The following is a 17,558-nucleotide window of genomic DNA, read 5'->3' on the forward strand; positions in this document are numbered from 1 at the left end:
TTTTGAAAAAAAATGGACTTGTATAAAGAAAGAAAAATATTGTATTCCTGAAGCAAATATTATACTGTATGTCAACTTCAATAACAAAAAATTTTTAAAGAGAAAAATATCAATCAAAATTTGATTACTCATCATATGCATGGCAGTATCTTAAACATTATGGGAGGCAAAAAGAAAAATAAGATGTGGTTCTCTACCTTAAATTGCTTGCCTGTTACTTATAAAGATCTACAATATATTAAATGGCATTGGGAGTTTTAAAAAAAGTTCAAGTGGGAAAGGTAAAATGACTACCAATTTAATGTACTTAAAAGCAAAAATTATAAATCAGTTCTATTCTTGGAATTTTTTTGGCTTTTGCATCTTGTCCAAATTGATATCAAACATTTATTTCTTGACAGGATCCAAGGTTGTTTTGATGCTTTGGAAAAGAGATACGTAAGAATGTTTTTACTTTTACACCAGTATTAAAGACTTATCTTTTATACCTTAAAAAAAATTTAGTTTTTATTTTGTTGTTGTGTATTAACAATGCACTAGTGCCTACATTTGCATTTATGAAAGTTTCTTTTTATGTCTTTGTTGTCCTGTTGATGTCTTGTTTTCATCAATTAGAAAGGAAACCTTCATTTTTCCCTTTTACATACTCATATCTTTTGACCACAGAATTTCCTCTGAAGTCACTGGAAGAGATCCAAAGGATGTGGGACAGGGGAGACAAGAATCTCTCATTTAGCACATTTAACATGTTCAAAATAGTTGTGATTCAATTCACAGATATGAAAGGAAAAAACAGACTTGAATAATTAGTTTTTATTCTATGATAGTTATTTTGTTAACTGTGTTTTGTGCCTTTATATAACCTGTCCCCTCAAATAGCTAGTATTGTACCTTGAATTTTTATTTCTTTAAAAATTTTTTTAAAATATTTTATTTATTTATTTGACAGACAAGAGATCATAAGTAGGCAGAGAGGCAAGCAGAGTGGGTGGGGGGGGGAAGCAGTCTCCCCGCTGAGCAGAGAGCCCAACATGGGCCTTGATCCTAAGACCCCAAGATCATGACCTGAGCTGAAGGCAGAGGCTTAACCCACTGAGCCACCCAGGCGCCCCTGTACCTTGAATTTTTAAAAATGTAGGTTGAATTTTAAGTGTATCAGATCTTTCTTGCTGCCCAAGACTGCTATGAAGGGTATAAAAATTAGAGGCTCTAGTTCTCGTTGAAGAGACAAGATGTATATAAATGAACCTTCTACCACTGCTTCCCCTCCTTTCCCCATCTATATCTTCTTTTAACTCCTTCTCAATTCTCATTCCCTTAAGTAATTTTGAGATGAATAAAGCTTATATTGGATTATTTAGTTGAACTCATTCATTTCCTTTTTCAATGAACAGTTATTTTTTATGATTTATTCAACATTGACCCAGGGGACTAAGGGATATAAAATTAAAACAGATATGGGATTGTGCACACAAAGATCTAGACCATGGCAGAAGAGAAATGATACTTCATATGCTTGGGTGATGATCAGCTATTATACACTGGCCCAGCTGTGCCTGTTGTTGAAATACTCTGTATCAGGTGGTAAATAGCTGTTTTACTGAGACCCTGAGTGACCCTCATTTCTCCCCCTCACTTCACCATTGTCTCTTTTGGGATCTCTCCAGACCTATCCATATCTAGTAACTAAACGGTTAACGTCTGGCCCAGGGGGAGCTTCCAGGAACCCAGTGCCAAGGCTAAGTTGGCAGTCTTTCTGATTGGCCTGTACCTGTGCCCTATTGGGCTATAAATATTGACTTTTTTCGCATCAGCTTGATATTTTTGTGTAGAAATAGGAATTTTGACAATAATTCTATCATGAGTGTAAGTATCCATAATCCTCATTAGAAATTAATGCATACTAAAGGAAAGATACTGCTTGTGTGCAATAGAAATATCGAAAAGGAGAGGTTGTATCTAGTGAGGAGCATGAGGGAAATCTTTGGGAGAAAATGGCTTTTGAACTTTGAAGGCCCTTGGTACTTGGATAGGTTTAAATGGAGACAGTCATCACCAGCATGCTGAACACTACTCATTCATTCTCCTTCATCCATTCCTTGGGCAACATTTCTTGAACATCCATCATTGAGAGGCAGTGCAATATAGTTAAGAGCACAAGTTTTGGAATCAGTCTAAAGGGAATACTAGTTCTGCACTTAACACCTGTGTGATCTTGGGCATGTACCTTAGTTTCTTTACATACAAAATGGGGATAATAACAGAACTTCTTAGGGTTGTTTGAGATAATGAACTAACCTAAAGCACTGGTTTTCAAATGTATGCTTGCACTGGAATCACCTGGAGAACTTGTTAAAACGTTGTTTGGCTCCACCCCAGAATTTTTGATGTGAGAATTTGCATTTCAGATAAATTTCAGGTGATGTTGAGACTGTTGGTCTAGGGACCATACTTTGAGAACCACTGATCTAAAATATTTAGAACAATGCCTGGTGCCTAATAAGTGCTATGTAAGTGTTAACTCTTTTTTCTCCCTCCCTCCCTCCTTCCTTCTTCTCCCTTCCCTCTATCTCACCTTCCTTCCTTCCTCTCTTTCTATCTTCTCTTGTTCTTTCCCTCCTTCTGTCCTTCCTTAATTCCCTCCCTTTCTCCCTTCCTTTCTTATCTATTTAATCTGTGCCATACATTTACCTAAATAGTAGATGAGATAAGAATGAGAGAAAGATGTGATTCCTCCACTCAAGGAGGTCACAATCTAAGAGCATCACTTCTTAAATAACTACAATGTTACCTGTACTAAAAGAACAGTGTGATGAGAAAAGATTATCTAGCTAGTTTGATGGATTAATTTTACTTAAATGACTACCTGTATGACTGAATCAATTAAATTTACTGTTTGGGGAGATTAAAAGACAATAAATTAGATGGATGACTTAGGCTGTTAATGTTATTTACATTTGTTTTTCAGTTGTTAGTATCTTAAATTTCCTACTAGGAAATAATTAATGTGTTAAAAATAGTTTGAGTTGAGTCAAGTTTGAGTATCAAGAGCTTGAAAGATAGTCTTCTGTTGAAGATGATTATTTCTGGTTGTGAAATTTTGGGTGATTTTGCCGTTTTCTTTGTAGTTGATACTATGTTCAAATTCTTTAAAGTAAGTATGTATATATTTTTAGATAATTATTATAAAGAAGAGACTATATTGTACCTAACCTCCTAATCTGTCTCCCTATTCCCATTTTCAATCCCCTGCCATTCCAACTCGCTATTCATACTACATTCTTTTAGAAATCTGAGTCTAATTATTCCAATCTCTTGCCTGAAAATCTTGCACAGCTCTTAAAATAAAGTTGAGAGTCCGTCACAGAGAGCCTGTATGATCTAGTCTTCACCTGCCTTTCCAAAAGTCATCACTCTCACCATTGCTAACCATATTCAAGCCACACAAGGATTCTAGAACATGCCAAGTGCCTTTTCGCTTTGTATGTATTGTTGCTTTTGCCTGCAAAATTCTCTTCCCTACCCATACATTTACCTGGCTAAATCCAATTTATCCTTCAGGTCTCAGCCTAAATATTTACTTTCTTAGAGGGGTCTTCCCTGGCATATACTGCCCCCACCTCAGCCTAGGTTGTCCTTTTGTTTAATGTTCTCAAGCACCCTGTGCTGCTTTGTCATAGCAATTAATACAGTTATAATGATGTCCCTATCTGTTTGCTTTTTTGTTTAATGTTTTCTTTCCTGTTGGTCTGCATGTTCCCTGAGATCAGGGGCCATGTCTATTTTTGAATGAGTGAATGAATGAACTATTAATCAAATAATTAATATAGAGTTTCAGTATTAGTCTCAAAATTATATTGTATGCAGTAACCAAAATAGCCACAATGTGTCACTAAAGTTTTAGTCCTTTGGGTGAAATAGGTGAATAATTTTTTTTAATAGGTGAATAATTTAATATGAAATTATGGTTGGGAAATTTTCTTTAAAAAAAATTTTTTTTTTTAAACTAGGCTCCATAACCAACATGGGGGCTTGAACTCACGACCCTGAGATTAAGAGTCACATACTCTAACAACTGAGCCATTCAGGCACCCCTGGTCCAGAAATTTTCCAATTTGTATTCCAGTTTTTAAATTTTTATCAGAGGCTAGATTATATCTCTATGTATTGTCTTACTCTTTCAAGCAGAGGGAATCTGTTTATAGTAATATGTATGTAGGTAGGGCAAGGGTTTTATAGACCTATCAGACTTTAAAAATTTTTACTTTAATAGATTAGTTTCAAAAAATATTTTTTGAGATACTGTGGCATATTTAATATTTAGTAAAAATGAGTTATTTTGTATATCTTTTGCCTCCCAAACTAAAATATAACTTTTAGAGAATATAGATAGTTATCTTTTTTTTTTTTTTTTGCATCCCTCCTCTCCAGCAGAACCCTATGTATGGAAATTTATACTTACTTGAATGAATGAGTGAATTAATATCCCTTTTTTAGGTCTTCTACCCAAATCTTAGGAACCTCTCTGAAATCATATTTTAATTAGCCTTTATTGAAAATAATAATAATATCGGTACAAGTATATAATGACAGTAGTTTTCTTTTCTCTTGAAGCTACACATGGCAGTACTTACAGTAAGTACACACTTAAAGACCAAATCCATGTCTCTACTATATTGTTTTTTGGCAAGTAAAACAATAAAACAGTACTATCCCCACTTCTCCCTGAATTTATCTGTCCTATGACATTTTAGAATTAAAAAAAATAGAATCTACCAGAAGTTTTTAAAAAAGATTTTATTTATTTATTTGACAAAGACAGAGAGACACAGCAAGAGAGGGAACACAAGCAGGGGGAATGGGAGAGGGAGAAGCAGGCTCCCCACTAAGCAGGGAGCCCAATGCAGGGCTCCATCCCCAGACCCTGGGACCACAACTTGAGCTGAAGGCAGATGCTTAATGACTGAGCCACCCAGGCGGCCCTAGAATCTACCAGAAGTTTCAATGAAAGATAACAAATTATATATTTCTTAGGTCTATTACAGTACATGGGAAAGTATATAGTATATATACTACCTGCTTCACATATTGGTTATCAGGATTTCATTTTTTGAATTACTTTACACACTTGGGAGTTTTTTGTTTTTGTGGTTTTGTAGCTTTCTTGAAATTGTGTGTGCTTCTAAATATGACATGCTATGTATAGTTAAGAATAGAAAGAAAATGAGAGGATAACATGGAGAGTCTTAGATATTTGATTTATTTAAATATTTTTAAGCCATAACAAATTATCTTGAGATATGTATATCTCATTCCTCAATTAATAGAGCACAAATTGAACTTTTCACATAGAAAATATATTCTGTGAGGAGTAATCTAGTAAATTTCAGAAATTAAATGTTATTTATTTCTCCTTAAACAGCTTTACACAAATCCCAAGGAACCTGAGGTAAGAACACACATTGAGATGGAATTATATTTAAATATATTTACCTGAGTTGAAGCTGTTGATTATGTTACTAGATTACTATATGAGCAAAGTAACTTGTCATGAGCTCTTTCGGTGTGTTTTGTTATAAACGTCACCAATTCTTTATTATGAGATTTTAAAAACTACTTAGGAGTGTTAAAAAAAAAAAGCATAGAGGAGCCTATTCCCTAACATGTTAAAATGTAAAGTCTCTCCATGTATAAAACTATGTTTTATTATTTATTTTAACTGATTCCAAATCCTTTCTGTTTGTGGCCTTTTGGAAAGAAACAGCATAATTCTAAACTTTCCCCCTTTTTGACAACTAAATTCTCCCTTATTTGACCTTTTCATAGATTTCAGATCTTCTTCTTTTTCATAATTTCTTCCCTATTGAATCCTACTCATCTTCAAGGCCAATTTATGTTCAAATCTTCCATGAAATCCTCTTGGCCTATGCTGTTCACACTAATTTCCTCCTCTAAATTCCTTTTCTGATGGGACCCCACAATTTAATACTCTCAGTTGATTCATGTAGATTGCTTTATCTCTTCAACCAGATTCTGAATTCTTGAGGACAAGTGTCTTGTCTTGTTTTCTATCTCCCAGAGTGAATATCATAGTCCTGGTCATGTAATAGTTACTTGTACTACTCTGTGGCAGTGGCATAGAGATGGAGAGAAAAGCCCTCGGTTCTTTCTTTTCATTCTATTCTCTGTACTTTCCTCCTAGTTTTCTTTCCTTCTTCTCTTTCCTTCTTCCTTGCTTTCAATTTTCCTTCTTAAGCCTATGGATTTAGCTTAATTGGTAGCATTCAAGACTAAATTAAGCATTTTTAGCCTTTCATATCCTTTCTTGGGAAGATTATAAATAACTGTTTGAACAAGTTGGAGGAAAACTGGTACATACAGGTGGGTAAAAATTCCTCAATGCCTGCACTACCCCTTTTTATCTTTGTCTCTTGTTTAGTTTCAAAATGCTTTTTTTTTTTTTAACCTTTAGGTTTGAAGGGAAGTTTCCCAAACTAAAACTTTCTGATAAATTATAAATAAAGTGGTCATTTTCTTAATGCAATGAATTATTTTGTTTTCTTATGTATTTAAAATTCCTAATCTGAAAGCAGTGCTTTTGACATAGTAAAATGCTGGGCATATTGGGCTTAACTACAGAAAACTCTTAAGAGTGTGGGGGGGTGCTGTTAAATGAGGTTTGATGCAGGCAAAGTAATAAAGTTAGAAAACAAAACCTTATAATATGAAGTGCTGAGCTATCATTTATAACCTAGAAAAAAATATTTTGAATGCTTATAGATCATTCCATGTAGTAGTTATCTCTAACCTCTGTGTGTTCGTGGTACACTTTAGACTGCTAGAAATTTTAGTGGCATGTTTGAGGGTATTAAAAGACTCAAAACACCCCAAACAAGTCAGCAATAAGTACAATATGACTATGGAATAGCAACATTCACAATGTTTAAAAGTATCCGTGGGATTACACTATTCTATAGTTGATATTTAGCATCAAGTTGCTGATACAATCACTTACTTCCCTAATCTCATTCTTTTTTTGTTGTTAAAGATTTTATTTATTTATTTTGAGAGAGAGAGAGCAAGCGAGAAGAGAGCACACGCAGGGGAGAGTGGCAGAGGGAGAGGGAAGAGCAGACTCCGCCAAGCAGGGAGCCACCAGACGTGGGGCTCGATCCCAGGACTCTGGGATCACAACCTGAGCTGAAGGCAGACACTTAAATGACTGACTCACGAGGCTCCCCTCTCATTCTTTTATATACTCACAAAACAACATTCTCACGTAAGCACAGTCTTTTGGTGTTTATCTGATGTTGTGCCATGTTTCTTGACTCCTATCTATAGAAGTATTTCCTTCCTTAATCAAAACTGAAGAAACAATAGCAACATTAATATATACATGAAGCAAAAATATATTTTACGCATGGATTAAAAATTGTAGCAATCTTGTGAAGAGCCTGTCACAGTACAATAATTGCAAATCTCTGTTTTATATAAGTGTGCTTACTGAGTTCAGGGGCCAGTGGAGTTTTGGACATTGCACTAAGTTGTGGTATTTCTGTACTAGAAGTTTTCTTCTGGTTGCTCCATTTCATGTCAGAGATGAATTGACAAAAGTAACTAAAGTAGTGAAGAGGGATAGTGTAGCTTTCCTATAGATAAACACTATGCGTGGAGGGTATTAATAAGTTGTATAAACCAAAATGTAAATATGTTAAGGAAAGGTTCACACAACTCAGTGCATGATAGTGGGGGGGGGGGACACTGGGTGCTCAGTAGGTTAAGCATCTGAGTCTTGATTTCAACTTAGATCTTGATCTCAGGGTGGTGAGTTCAATCCCGGTGTTGGGCTCCACCCTGTACATGGAGCCTACAAAGAATGGCTATGTATCAATACTGTGAGGACAAAAATCTTACTGTTTCACCATCTGTTCCTTTGTACCTATTGGAGGTGGTCAGCATCCATTTTTAATAGATTGTTTCAAGAACTGAATTATACGTGGTTCCTGTTTCTAGCCACAATTTGGTTTTAGAAATGTTGTTAAAAAAAATCCTTGTAGGATGAAATCCCAATTGATTGTGAACTCTATCCTGACTGAATATTTAATCAGCAAATATTAATTGGGTTCCCTTTATGTGCCTAGCACTGTTCAAGGTATAAAAACACAGGAGTTAATGGGATAGACAAGGTCCCTGCTCTCTGGAAGCTTGCATTCTTATATCCTTGGGGGAGAATAAACAATAAACAAACAAAAATGAGCAAAACAGTTTTCAGATAATCCTACAGCTATGAAGAAAATAAAAGAAAGGTAATGTGCTGGAGAATACTGAGGCAGGGAATGGAGAAGGAAGGATTGGAATATAGTCTGTGGAAAGCCTTCAGAGCTAAGCCTCAAGGGCCAGAGGAATCAGCCTATGCAGGTCTGTGGGAGGGAATGGCATGTGACTGGCAGAGTAGCACAGTGGTTAACATTGTAGGTGCTGGAGTCAAATTCCAGCTCTAACACTTACTAGCTTCATGTATAATGAGGATAATAATACCTACATCAGAGCACTGACTGCGTAAGAATGAATAAATGTAGAGCATTTAGGGCAGTGCCCAAATATCATCATCATCAACTGGAGACAGCATGTTCCAGAGGGTAGCTGCGCAAAGGCCCTAAGCCAGCAAGGCATCTTGTGTGGTCATGGACAGAAAGGGTGCCCTGAGCCTGGAGCTTAGTGGGTAGGAGGGAAAGAAGCAGAAGATAAGGTCATAGAGGTAGACAAGGGACAGTTGTGTAAGATCTTGTGGGCTAAGGTAAGTTTTTGGATTTTATTCTAAGAAAAATGGGAAACTTTTGGGGTGTTTTAAGCAAAGGAGTGACATGGTCTGACTTGTATTTTCCAAAAACGCTTTTTGGCTATAGAACAGAGAATGAATTACTGAAGGAATAGTTTGCAAGCAAGGAGATCAGATGAAGAGAGATAGTGGTGGTTCGGACAGGATGATAGTAATGGATGGACTTAGAATATGCTTTGGAGATAGTCCTGAAAGGAGTTGCCAATGGATTGGAATGCGAAGGGAGGAGAAAAGGTTACATATGTTACTATTGCTTTGGTATCTGAATATATTCAGTATGATTAACAGAAACCATCGCTGAATGGTTTAAAGGCCCATCTTTATGAAGCGACACATTAATCTGAAAAGCAGGAAAATGTTTTATGCAGTATTTAAGAAGAGACTAATGCCTGCTGTAAATGTATCTTCTGTCATAATCAGAGTCAGATTGAAGTTATATGGAATTAGCATCTTCTGTAAAACTATTGTAAACATAACTCTCCCATGAATTGCTTCAGGGACCAAATAACATGTTAATAAAATTATCAGCTGCTAAAGGATCTACTCTTGTTATAATTAAAAAAAAATAAAAGATAGCTCAGAGCATCAAAAAGCTAGAGTTTGCTGTGAAACATAGGCAGGCAGGAAGAATAGACATTGTTTGCTTCGCAGGGCAATTACACGCAGAATGAACAAAGAGAGGATGCTCTGTATCTTGCCTATCTGGGGCGAACCTGTTGTGGTAGGCACCTCTAGTGTCACATACCTCTCCTACTATACTCACAAAACAGCCTTCTAAATTTTGTTTGATTTCCCGAGTACACTGTCTTGCTAGAAAAATATTTTTTTCTTTTAAATTAAGTCCACTACAAATCAGTTGTCTTGAGTTTAAGCAGCATGAGCCAATTTCTCCAGGACTTGATAACCTGTGATTAACCTGTTTTCTAAGGTTTTAAAATCAGTAGAGTGGGGGGAACAAGTCTTAGAGTAAAGTAAGAGAAGCACTGAGGCTTTTTGATCAATCTAACATCCTCATACTCATAGTATGAAGACCAAATATTGAAACAGATGACTGAAGGGCATTTTTTGTGTTTTGACTTAAACTTACACCCTTTGCCTGTCTTTCGGACCTTCTCCAGATCTGTGGACAAAGCTATACAGTGTATGTGGGCCAAACTTTGCTTCAACTACAAGACAATCATTTTACATGAAGTATGTCTCTTATGAGAACATGTGTCCCTCTTTATTTCTAGCTTTCTAAACAGTGAGGAGAGCAAATAGCAGTGGTATCTGAGTTTTTAGTGCAAGATCCAAAAAAAAAAAAAAAGAGAGAGACCTGATGTCATAGATCCTGGTTTCTTTTTGAATTTTTCTAGTTTCTTGTTGCCATTCTGGTCTTCCCTGAGATACTGTAGTAGCCTCTTAATCGCTGTCATGGTTCCCACTTCTTCCTTCTTCACTATAATGATCTTAAAAACATGAAGATTATTCCCATGCTTAAAACACTTCACTGTATTTCTGGTTTACTTAGAATAAAATCCAAATCTCTTGTCGTGGCCAATAAAGCTCCACATCCTCATCTCCTACATTCTCTTACTTGCTTACTCATCACCAGCCACTTGGCTTCCTCTTTGACCTGAAAGAGGCTTGCTTTCCTGCTTTAGAACTTTACACTGCTGTTCCTTCTGCCTAGGATACACTGCCCTCCCCCAGATCTGCACGTGACCCCCTTTTGTCACTGAGGCTCAGCTCAAGCCTCATCCTTTCAGGGAGGCCATCCTTGGCCTTCCAAACCAAATAAGTACCTCTACCTTCTATTCTCTCATAGCTTGTGCTTCCTGTTGTCCACAGTACTTACTACTATCTGAAATTATTTTATTTTTTTACTTATTTATTGACTGTCTCTCTCACCAGGCTGTCTATTCCAGAAAAACAGGGACCTTTTTTGTCATGTTCACTACTTTGACTCCAGTGCCTAACACAAAGTAGACATTTGATAAATATCTGTTACATGAATGAATGGTTTCTCAAACTGGTTTCACTGTCATTTACGTATGCCAGGTCAGGTACTTGACGCTGTGTCTTAGTTTTTCCAGCTTTGAAAGAATAACAATAGAATTTGCCATCTAACTCATTTTTAGCATGGAGGAGAAAAATTAAGTTATCTTTATATCTGGAAATATTACTCTTGAATAATGTCATGCTGTGAAACAAAGAGGTATGTAAGTAGTATAGTAGGTATACAGTAAAAATATTCCTCACCTATTACCAGATAAGGTTCTGGACTTCTTTTTTGTAAGTAATTTCTTTCTCTATTCCCTTTGATATTTCTAGAAAGTGACTGAGATATACCAGTTCAAATTCAAATACACAAAAGAAGGAGCCACTATGGATTTTGACAGGTAGAAACTAATTGTTTAATGAACATGAGAAATAGGACTGAGGTAAACATAAGCTTCTTGAAGCCATAGATAGGCTTTATATTTCCTTTGTAACTTCCCCAATAATCCTACAAAACCCCTCTGTTATTAATAATAGTAATAATTGTTTAAATTTCTGAAATCCGTGGATGAAGTTGATGGGAGTAGAGTCTTCCTTTGCTTCCTTTCCTCCTCTCCTCATAGGTGATGTTAGTGGGGTCTAAAGGCAATTAAGTTTGGTGGTTAAGAGTTCCAATTTCCTAAAGCAGAGACCTAGCTTGGAACACTCCATTATTAGTCTAACTTTGGACAGATTACTCAACCTCCCTAGATATTAGTATTCTCATCTGCACAGTGGAATTAATAATATTTACATCATATGGTTGTTGTGACTATTAAATTACAATGCACATACAAATCTTTGCCCATGCCTGGTATGTATTAGAAAGCCAGTAAATGGTACCCTGTGGCAGTGGTGGTGATGGTAGTGGTCCTTGGAGCCAGTGGTGGTTGGTGGGTGACATAGCAGTAGAAATTATATTAATGAGACTGTCTACATGGTGTTGATTGAAGAACTTTGTAAGATTCTACTTAGATACTAACCTGAAGTTTCTTGCTATGCCAAGATATTAATCTCTTTTGCCCTCGATATAGCCAGACTGGATCTGGAGTAGATGAAACCCCTGAACATTATAGATGCAACATTCTCATCTACTTCTCCCAGTATGTCATACAAATGTAACTTTTTATGTGTGTCCCTGTATGGAAAAGACTGAAAAGCACTACATTTTCCTATCAAGTTTATAATGCCAAGTTTAGATATACTAATGGTTTAAAGAGGAAAGTCAAGGGTATTTGCTTAAAAAGATTCCCGGTGTAGGAGATGTTTTATTGAAGAGCAACATTTTTTCCTATCCCAGTAGCTATTAGATTCAGAAAGATCTAAGTTTTGCTGATGAGATGGAATAGAAGTGGAGCAGGTGGATGGTGGTGAAAAGGCCTGGGTGGTAGAGGGATCCCAGTCAGGGGAATGAGTGCCCATGAAAGGAGCAACTCTGAAGAGAAATGTGGCCTAATTCTCAATTTTCTGCTATTAGCTCTGTCTTATCATTTACTGCAAGTTTGAGGATTCCTCTCTGAGATTCACTTCCTTAATTATCTTCTTATTTGTAAAACTTACAGATAGCACTAAGATGTGCAGAGGAAGTGAGTTTTAGGAATGAGAATTAAAATATTAATCATCATAAGCTAGCATTTATATAATATTATACAGATTGTACAGCACTTTTCATGCATATTCTCCCACATTAAACAGTTGCCTTTTACTCTCCAAAATTTAAATATAAGTGCTACTGGCAACCAAATTAATCTCTTTTGTTATGAAGGCACATATGCCAAGTGATGAGCAGTAAAACAGAAATGGCCAAATCTTTCAGCTATTTCAGAGAAGAAAATGCATATTACTAATTTCCTAGAAACCAAAGGTAGACATTTATTTATTTATTTATTTATTTATTTTTAAGATTTATTTATTTATTTGACACAGAGAGAGAGAGAGAAATCGCAAGTAGGCAGAGAGATAGGAAGAGAGGCAGGAAGAGAAGGAGGGGGGAGCAGGCTCCCCGCTGAGCAGAGAGCCCGATGTGGGGCTCCATCCCAGGACCCTGAGATCATGACCTGAGCCGAGGGCAGAGGGCTAACCCACTGAGCCACCCAGGGGCCCCAGGTAGACATTTATTTAAATGATTGGTCATACAAAATCACCTTATCACCTCTTGCCTTTAAAAGAGTGCAGGGAAGTCTTGAGTATGATTTTACATGGATATGATTTTATAAATATGATGTATACTGAGAGATCCCATGAGTGAAATGCTATAGCCCTTCACTCAGGTTACCTATTTCAAATTGGTTAAATTTTTTTTTTCAAATTGGTTAAATCTTAGTAGAGAAAACTTTGTTGTTCAAAATCAAAAAAGGAGGAAATGAATTCACTTAATAATGTATGTTTTATGAATCCACGCTTCCTGCAGTAGCTCAGTTACTCAGGATTATTAGTCACTATTGAGTGCTTATTATGTGAAAGGCATGTGCAAATATATTGCAGTGATAGTCCTTCCTAGAAGCTACTCAAATATGAGACCAATTTGGGAAGAAATTTTTGGAGAAAAATAAAAAAATATTTAGAGTCAGAAGGTAATTTAGTTCAACTTGTACATTCATTTATTCATTCCACAAATGTTTACTGAGTATTTACTCTAGCTGGCAACAAAAAGTACTGTGGACATGAAAGATAGAGCTATGCATAATCTGGAGGGGGGCATACAAACAATTATACGTAGGAGTAATGTATAGGAATTATCAGGGAAAACTTCCTTGAAGAGGTTGCACATAAGCTCGCTATTAAAGGATGAATTCAGGAGAGTCAGGAAAAGAAGTGGGAAAAGCAAATACAAGCAAACAAAGTAAACAGCATATGCAAATGCACGTGGGTTAGAAGAAACTGGGCAGTAAATGCAGACGAGGTTGGAGGTGAGGGCGCGGGTGCTCATGAAAGGTATTGTACACCTACCTTCTTGAATTTGATTGAAAGGTGATGAGTGTAGTAGAAGAATTTTAAGCATGAGAGTGACAGGAGCAGATTTTCCTATTAGGTATATCATTGCAGCGGTGGGATAGAGAATAGCCATTGTTGCAATCCATGTAAGAGGAAGGGATGTCTCTGACAAATAACCAGACGGTAGAAAGGCCCAGAGCTGATGACCGATTTTCAAATAGAAAATCTGGAGAGGTGTAGAAATGTGTATAAGCTTATTCCACAAAGTGAGCTAACTGACCTAGAGTGTCTAACTGACTTGACAAAGTCATTCAGTTAGTTAGCAGCAGACCCAATATTAGATTTCAAGTCTCCTAATTCTAAATCCATTGTTCTCACTACTATGGCATGTGGTTATTTGTAACTCAGATTTTTAAAAAATCAGGTCATATTTAAAATGCCTTACAGAAACTTGCTACTTAAGAAATCCATTGTATATACATTGCAAAAAGTACAATCACTGCTCAAATTTACATTCTAAAAATGGTCTCAAGTATCCTGATGTTTACTTTATATTTATTTGATCATATGGTAAAGAGTTCTGTTCTTTTTGAAAAGATTTTCAATATTATATATGATTGAAGAGTATGCTGTTTTTCTATATGGTTATAGCAGTAGTACAAGCTTCGAAAGTGGGACAAACAGTGAAGATATTAAGAAAGCCAGTGTTCTACTGATCCGTAAATTATATATACTGATGCAGAACCTTGGACCCCTTCCTAATGATGTTATACTTACTATGAAACTCCACTACTATAATGCGGGTAGGTGGATACCTCTAGTTAAATTCCTTCTTAAGTGTCAAAGTAATATTTTATAGAGAGAGATTTTGTAAACATCTGAAAGAGATACCTGTTGCTACACATGAAAGATTAATTTGGCTTCTATTGAAACTCACAGTTTTCTTAGTTTTCTGCCCTTTTCATTTTGCAGTGACTCCACATGATTACCAACCCCCTGGTTTTAAAGAAGGGGTAAACTCACACTTCCTGCTCTTCGAGGGGGAGCCTGTAAACTTGCAAGTGGGATTGGTCTCCACTGGCTTTCATAGCATGAAAGTAAAAGTCACAACTGAGGCCACCAGAGTGTCTGATTTGGAGAACAGTCTCTTTCAGGAGAACAGCACTACTGAGATCGCTCATCAGGGTCTAGACTTCGATGAAGAAGAAGAAGAATGCAACAGTCATGTAAGGCAAAGCTTTATATACCCTCCATTGCTTCACTTAAACCCAACTAACATTTTTAATTCCTACCTAGGTTATATTACCGTAACAGTCCAGTGGAATATGTCAGGTATAAAAACTAAGTCAAAATTAGCCTCTGACCTTGGGGAGTCTTTATTGTAAAAGAAGTACTGTCTTTAAGAAGGGAATATATTTCGAAATTCTCCATGACTAGGAGAAAAAAAAGTCTTTCCAATATACTTCTTTTATAAAAGGTATCCACACATTTAGAAAAATTGGGTTTTTCTTTTTTTCATTTATAGGTAACATTTTTAGGATTTAAAAATATTCTACATATTATTCATATTCACTGGAAGAATAAATAAGTTCTTGATTACTGGGATAATTGAGTGGGGGGATGTTGGGGGAGAAAAAGTTATGGATAAACTCAAGTTAGAGTGAAAACAATATGATAGTCAACTGTTGGTTATGTAGAGAGAGTCAAGCTTTGGGGCTAAGTTCCTGTGGAAGGCCAGGGGTCTGGAGCGTTTGGAGCCACTGGAGCCAAACAGATAGGGCTCTGAGCCCTTTACTTTTCTACTACCTCCATTAGAGACTTAGAGTTGAGTACTTGCTAGGGCCCCACTTTGCCCTAGGTAAATCCATACCCTGTCATCCAGATAACAAAGTTTACTGTATGTCAATGTTGTATTAAAAGGGTTCTGACCTGTACCCCTGGGGATAAAAGTATATTATATGTTTATAAAAAATAAAATTTAAAAAAAAAGAGAAAAAAAAAGGGTTCTGAGTTAGACAAAATTTTTCAGACTGCTTAATGGTAGGTGATGCTATATAATAATCTTTTCAGGAGCTATTTTCAAATTAGGATGCTAATTTATTTGCTTGAGATAATTTGAGTCCTACTTAAAGAGATACTGTAGTAAATAACTTTTGAAGATTCTTCTGGTTCTTTAAATCTGTGTTATATTTGATATATTAAAAAGAGGTCTTAATTAATATAAATAATATAACCAAACAACAGGATTTTGTCTTAAGTATTTTCACAATGTCACACATGCTGATGGCTTTAAAGTTTGATGCAACTCTTCTGATTCTGTTCCAGGAAAATACAGTTAACATAGGTTAGTTAACAATAAAGGTTAAGAAAAGAATGGGCATGTTTCAACTGGATTTTTATCTTTTAAAATTAAGAATTTATCTTTTACCAATGGGAATGAAAGTGGACAACTTGAGAATGAATAATTCAATTGATAGATTAAATAAGATCCGTGATAACACTTTCCAAGCATATGTTTAGTAGGAACTATATATATGAAATCAGGACTTTGTGGTAAACTCATTCAACTTCTCAATTATATGAAAGAATTTATTAAGTCTAGTGAATAGCTTACTGACAATTTGTCACTGAAAATTCTGTTGTTTTCCTTCATGGAACATACATATTCATACACAGATATACATATGTAGAACATTTTATGTTTTTAAAAATCGTTTTATTTTGAAAATATCACTTACAGCAGAGTGTATGAGATAGTATGTACATTTAAAGAATAATGAGAACATCCATGTAGCCTCCATTCAGGTTAAGAAGTAGAACACTGTCACTTCCTCGGAAGCCACCATGTGACTCACTGCACCACTTCCTTCTCCAAATGTAACCCCACTCCTAACTTCTATGATAATCCTCCTATTACTCTTCTTTATAATTTTACCATCTATGAGTATATTTGTTTAAAACTTTTATATAAATGTAATCATACTCTTAAGTTATTTTTCTATGATTTGCTTCTTTTGCTTGACCATTTATTTGTGTGTAGTTCATTTTCACTGCTGTAGAATATTCTACTCCTGATAGACATTCTTTCTTTCTTTTTAATTGTTACAAGCCTTCATGTAGAAATCTCCTGGTATATATGTGCAAGAGCATCCCTAGAGAATATACCAAAGAATCCTAGGGCTTATACATCATCAACTTTATTAGTAATGTAGAACTGTTTTCCAAAGTGGTTGTTCCCATTTGTACTCCACCAATAGTGGAGGAGAGTGCTCTACATTCTTGCAACCACTCAATATTATTCAAGTTTATGTTTTCTATCTACTGGATATAAAAGAGTAATACTTCATGATTTTTATTTGTATTTCCCTGATTATTAGTGAGTTTGAGCATCTTTTCTTGTGTGTTGGCCATTCTGGTTCTCTTATATATAAAGTAACTGTTCAAGTCTTTCATTTCTTTTTCTATTGGATTATTTATCTTTTCCTCGTTGATTTACAATATATGTTTTGATTAATAATTCTTCTTTGCTTATTTATGTTGTAATATTTTTTCCAGGTTTGTGGCATGTCTTTTCACTTTTTAAAAGATGTCTTTGGCAAAGAGAAGTTCTTTTTTTTTTTTTCCTGGTAAAGAGAAGTTCTTAGTCTTAGTGTAATCAAATATTTTCCTCTAACGTGTGCTTTTGAATATTCTTAAGAAGTTTTTCTTTACCTGAGGCCATTTATAATATAGTAGTACCACCTTATATGTGATTTGGCTTTCTGCA

At 35.7% G+C, this 17,558-nt stretch overlaps 1 protein-coding gene across 4 annotated transcripts in view; it reads left to right on the plus strand.

The window, feature by feature from the left end:
- Positions 1-17,558, plus strand: part of HORMAD2 (HORMA domain containing 2) — a 92,440-nt gene that overhangs the window by 17,878 nt on the left and 57,004 nt on the right. For 2 of the 4 annotated variants that reach the window (XM_032883383.1, XM_032883382.1), the window contains exons 5-10: positions 402-438; positions 4,615-4,635; positions 5,423-5,449; positions 11,153-11,220; positions 14,444-14,595; positions 14,765-15,018. In XM_032883383.1, coding sequence (XP_032739274.1) covers positions 402-438; positions 4,615-4,635; positions 5,423-5,449; positions 11,153-11,220; positions 14,444-14,595; positions 14,765-15,018 — 559 coding nt within the window. The remainder of the gene's footprint in view (positions 1-401; positions 439-4,614; positions 4,636-5,422; positions 5,450-11,152; positions 11,221-14,443; positions 14,596-14,764; positions 15,019-17,558) is intronic. The other 2 variants (XM_032883384.1, XM_032883385.1) reach the window with 2 other exon arrangements.

Source organism: Lontra canadensis, unplaced genomic scaffold (assembly GCF_010015895.1).
Source record: "Lontra canadensis isolate GAN:19392208 unplaced genomic scaffold, GSC_riverotter_1.0 scaffold87, whole genome shotgun sequence".
Lineage (NCBI taxonomy): Eukaryota > Metazoa > Chordata > Mammalia > Carnivora > Mustelidae > Lontra > Lontra canadensis.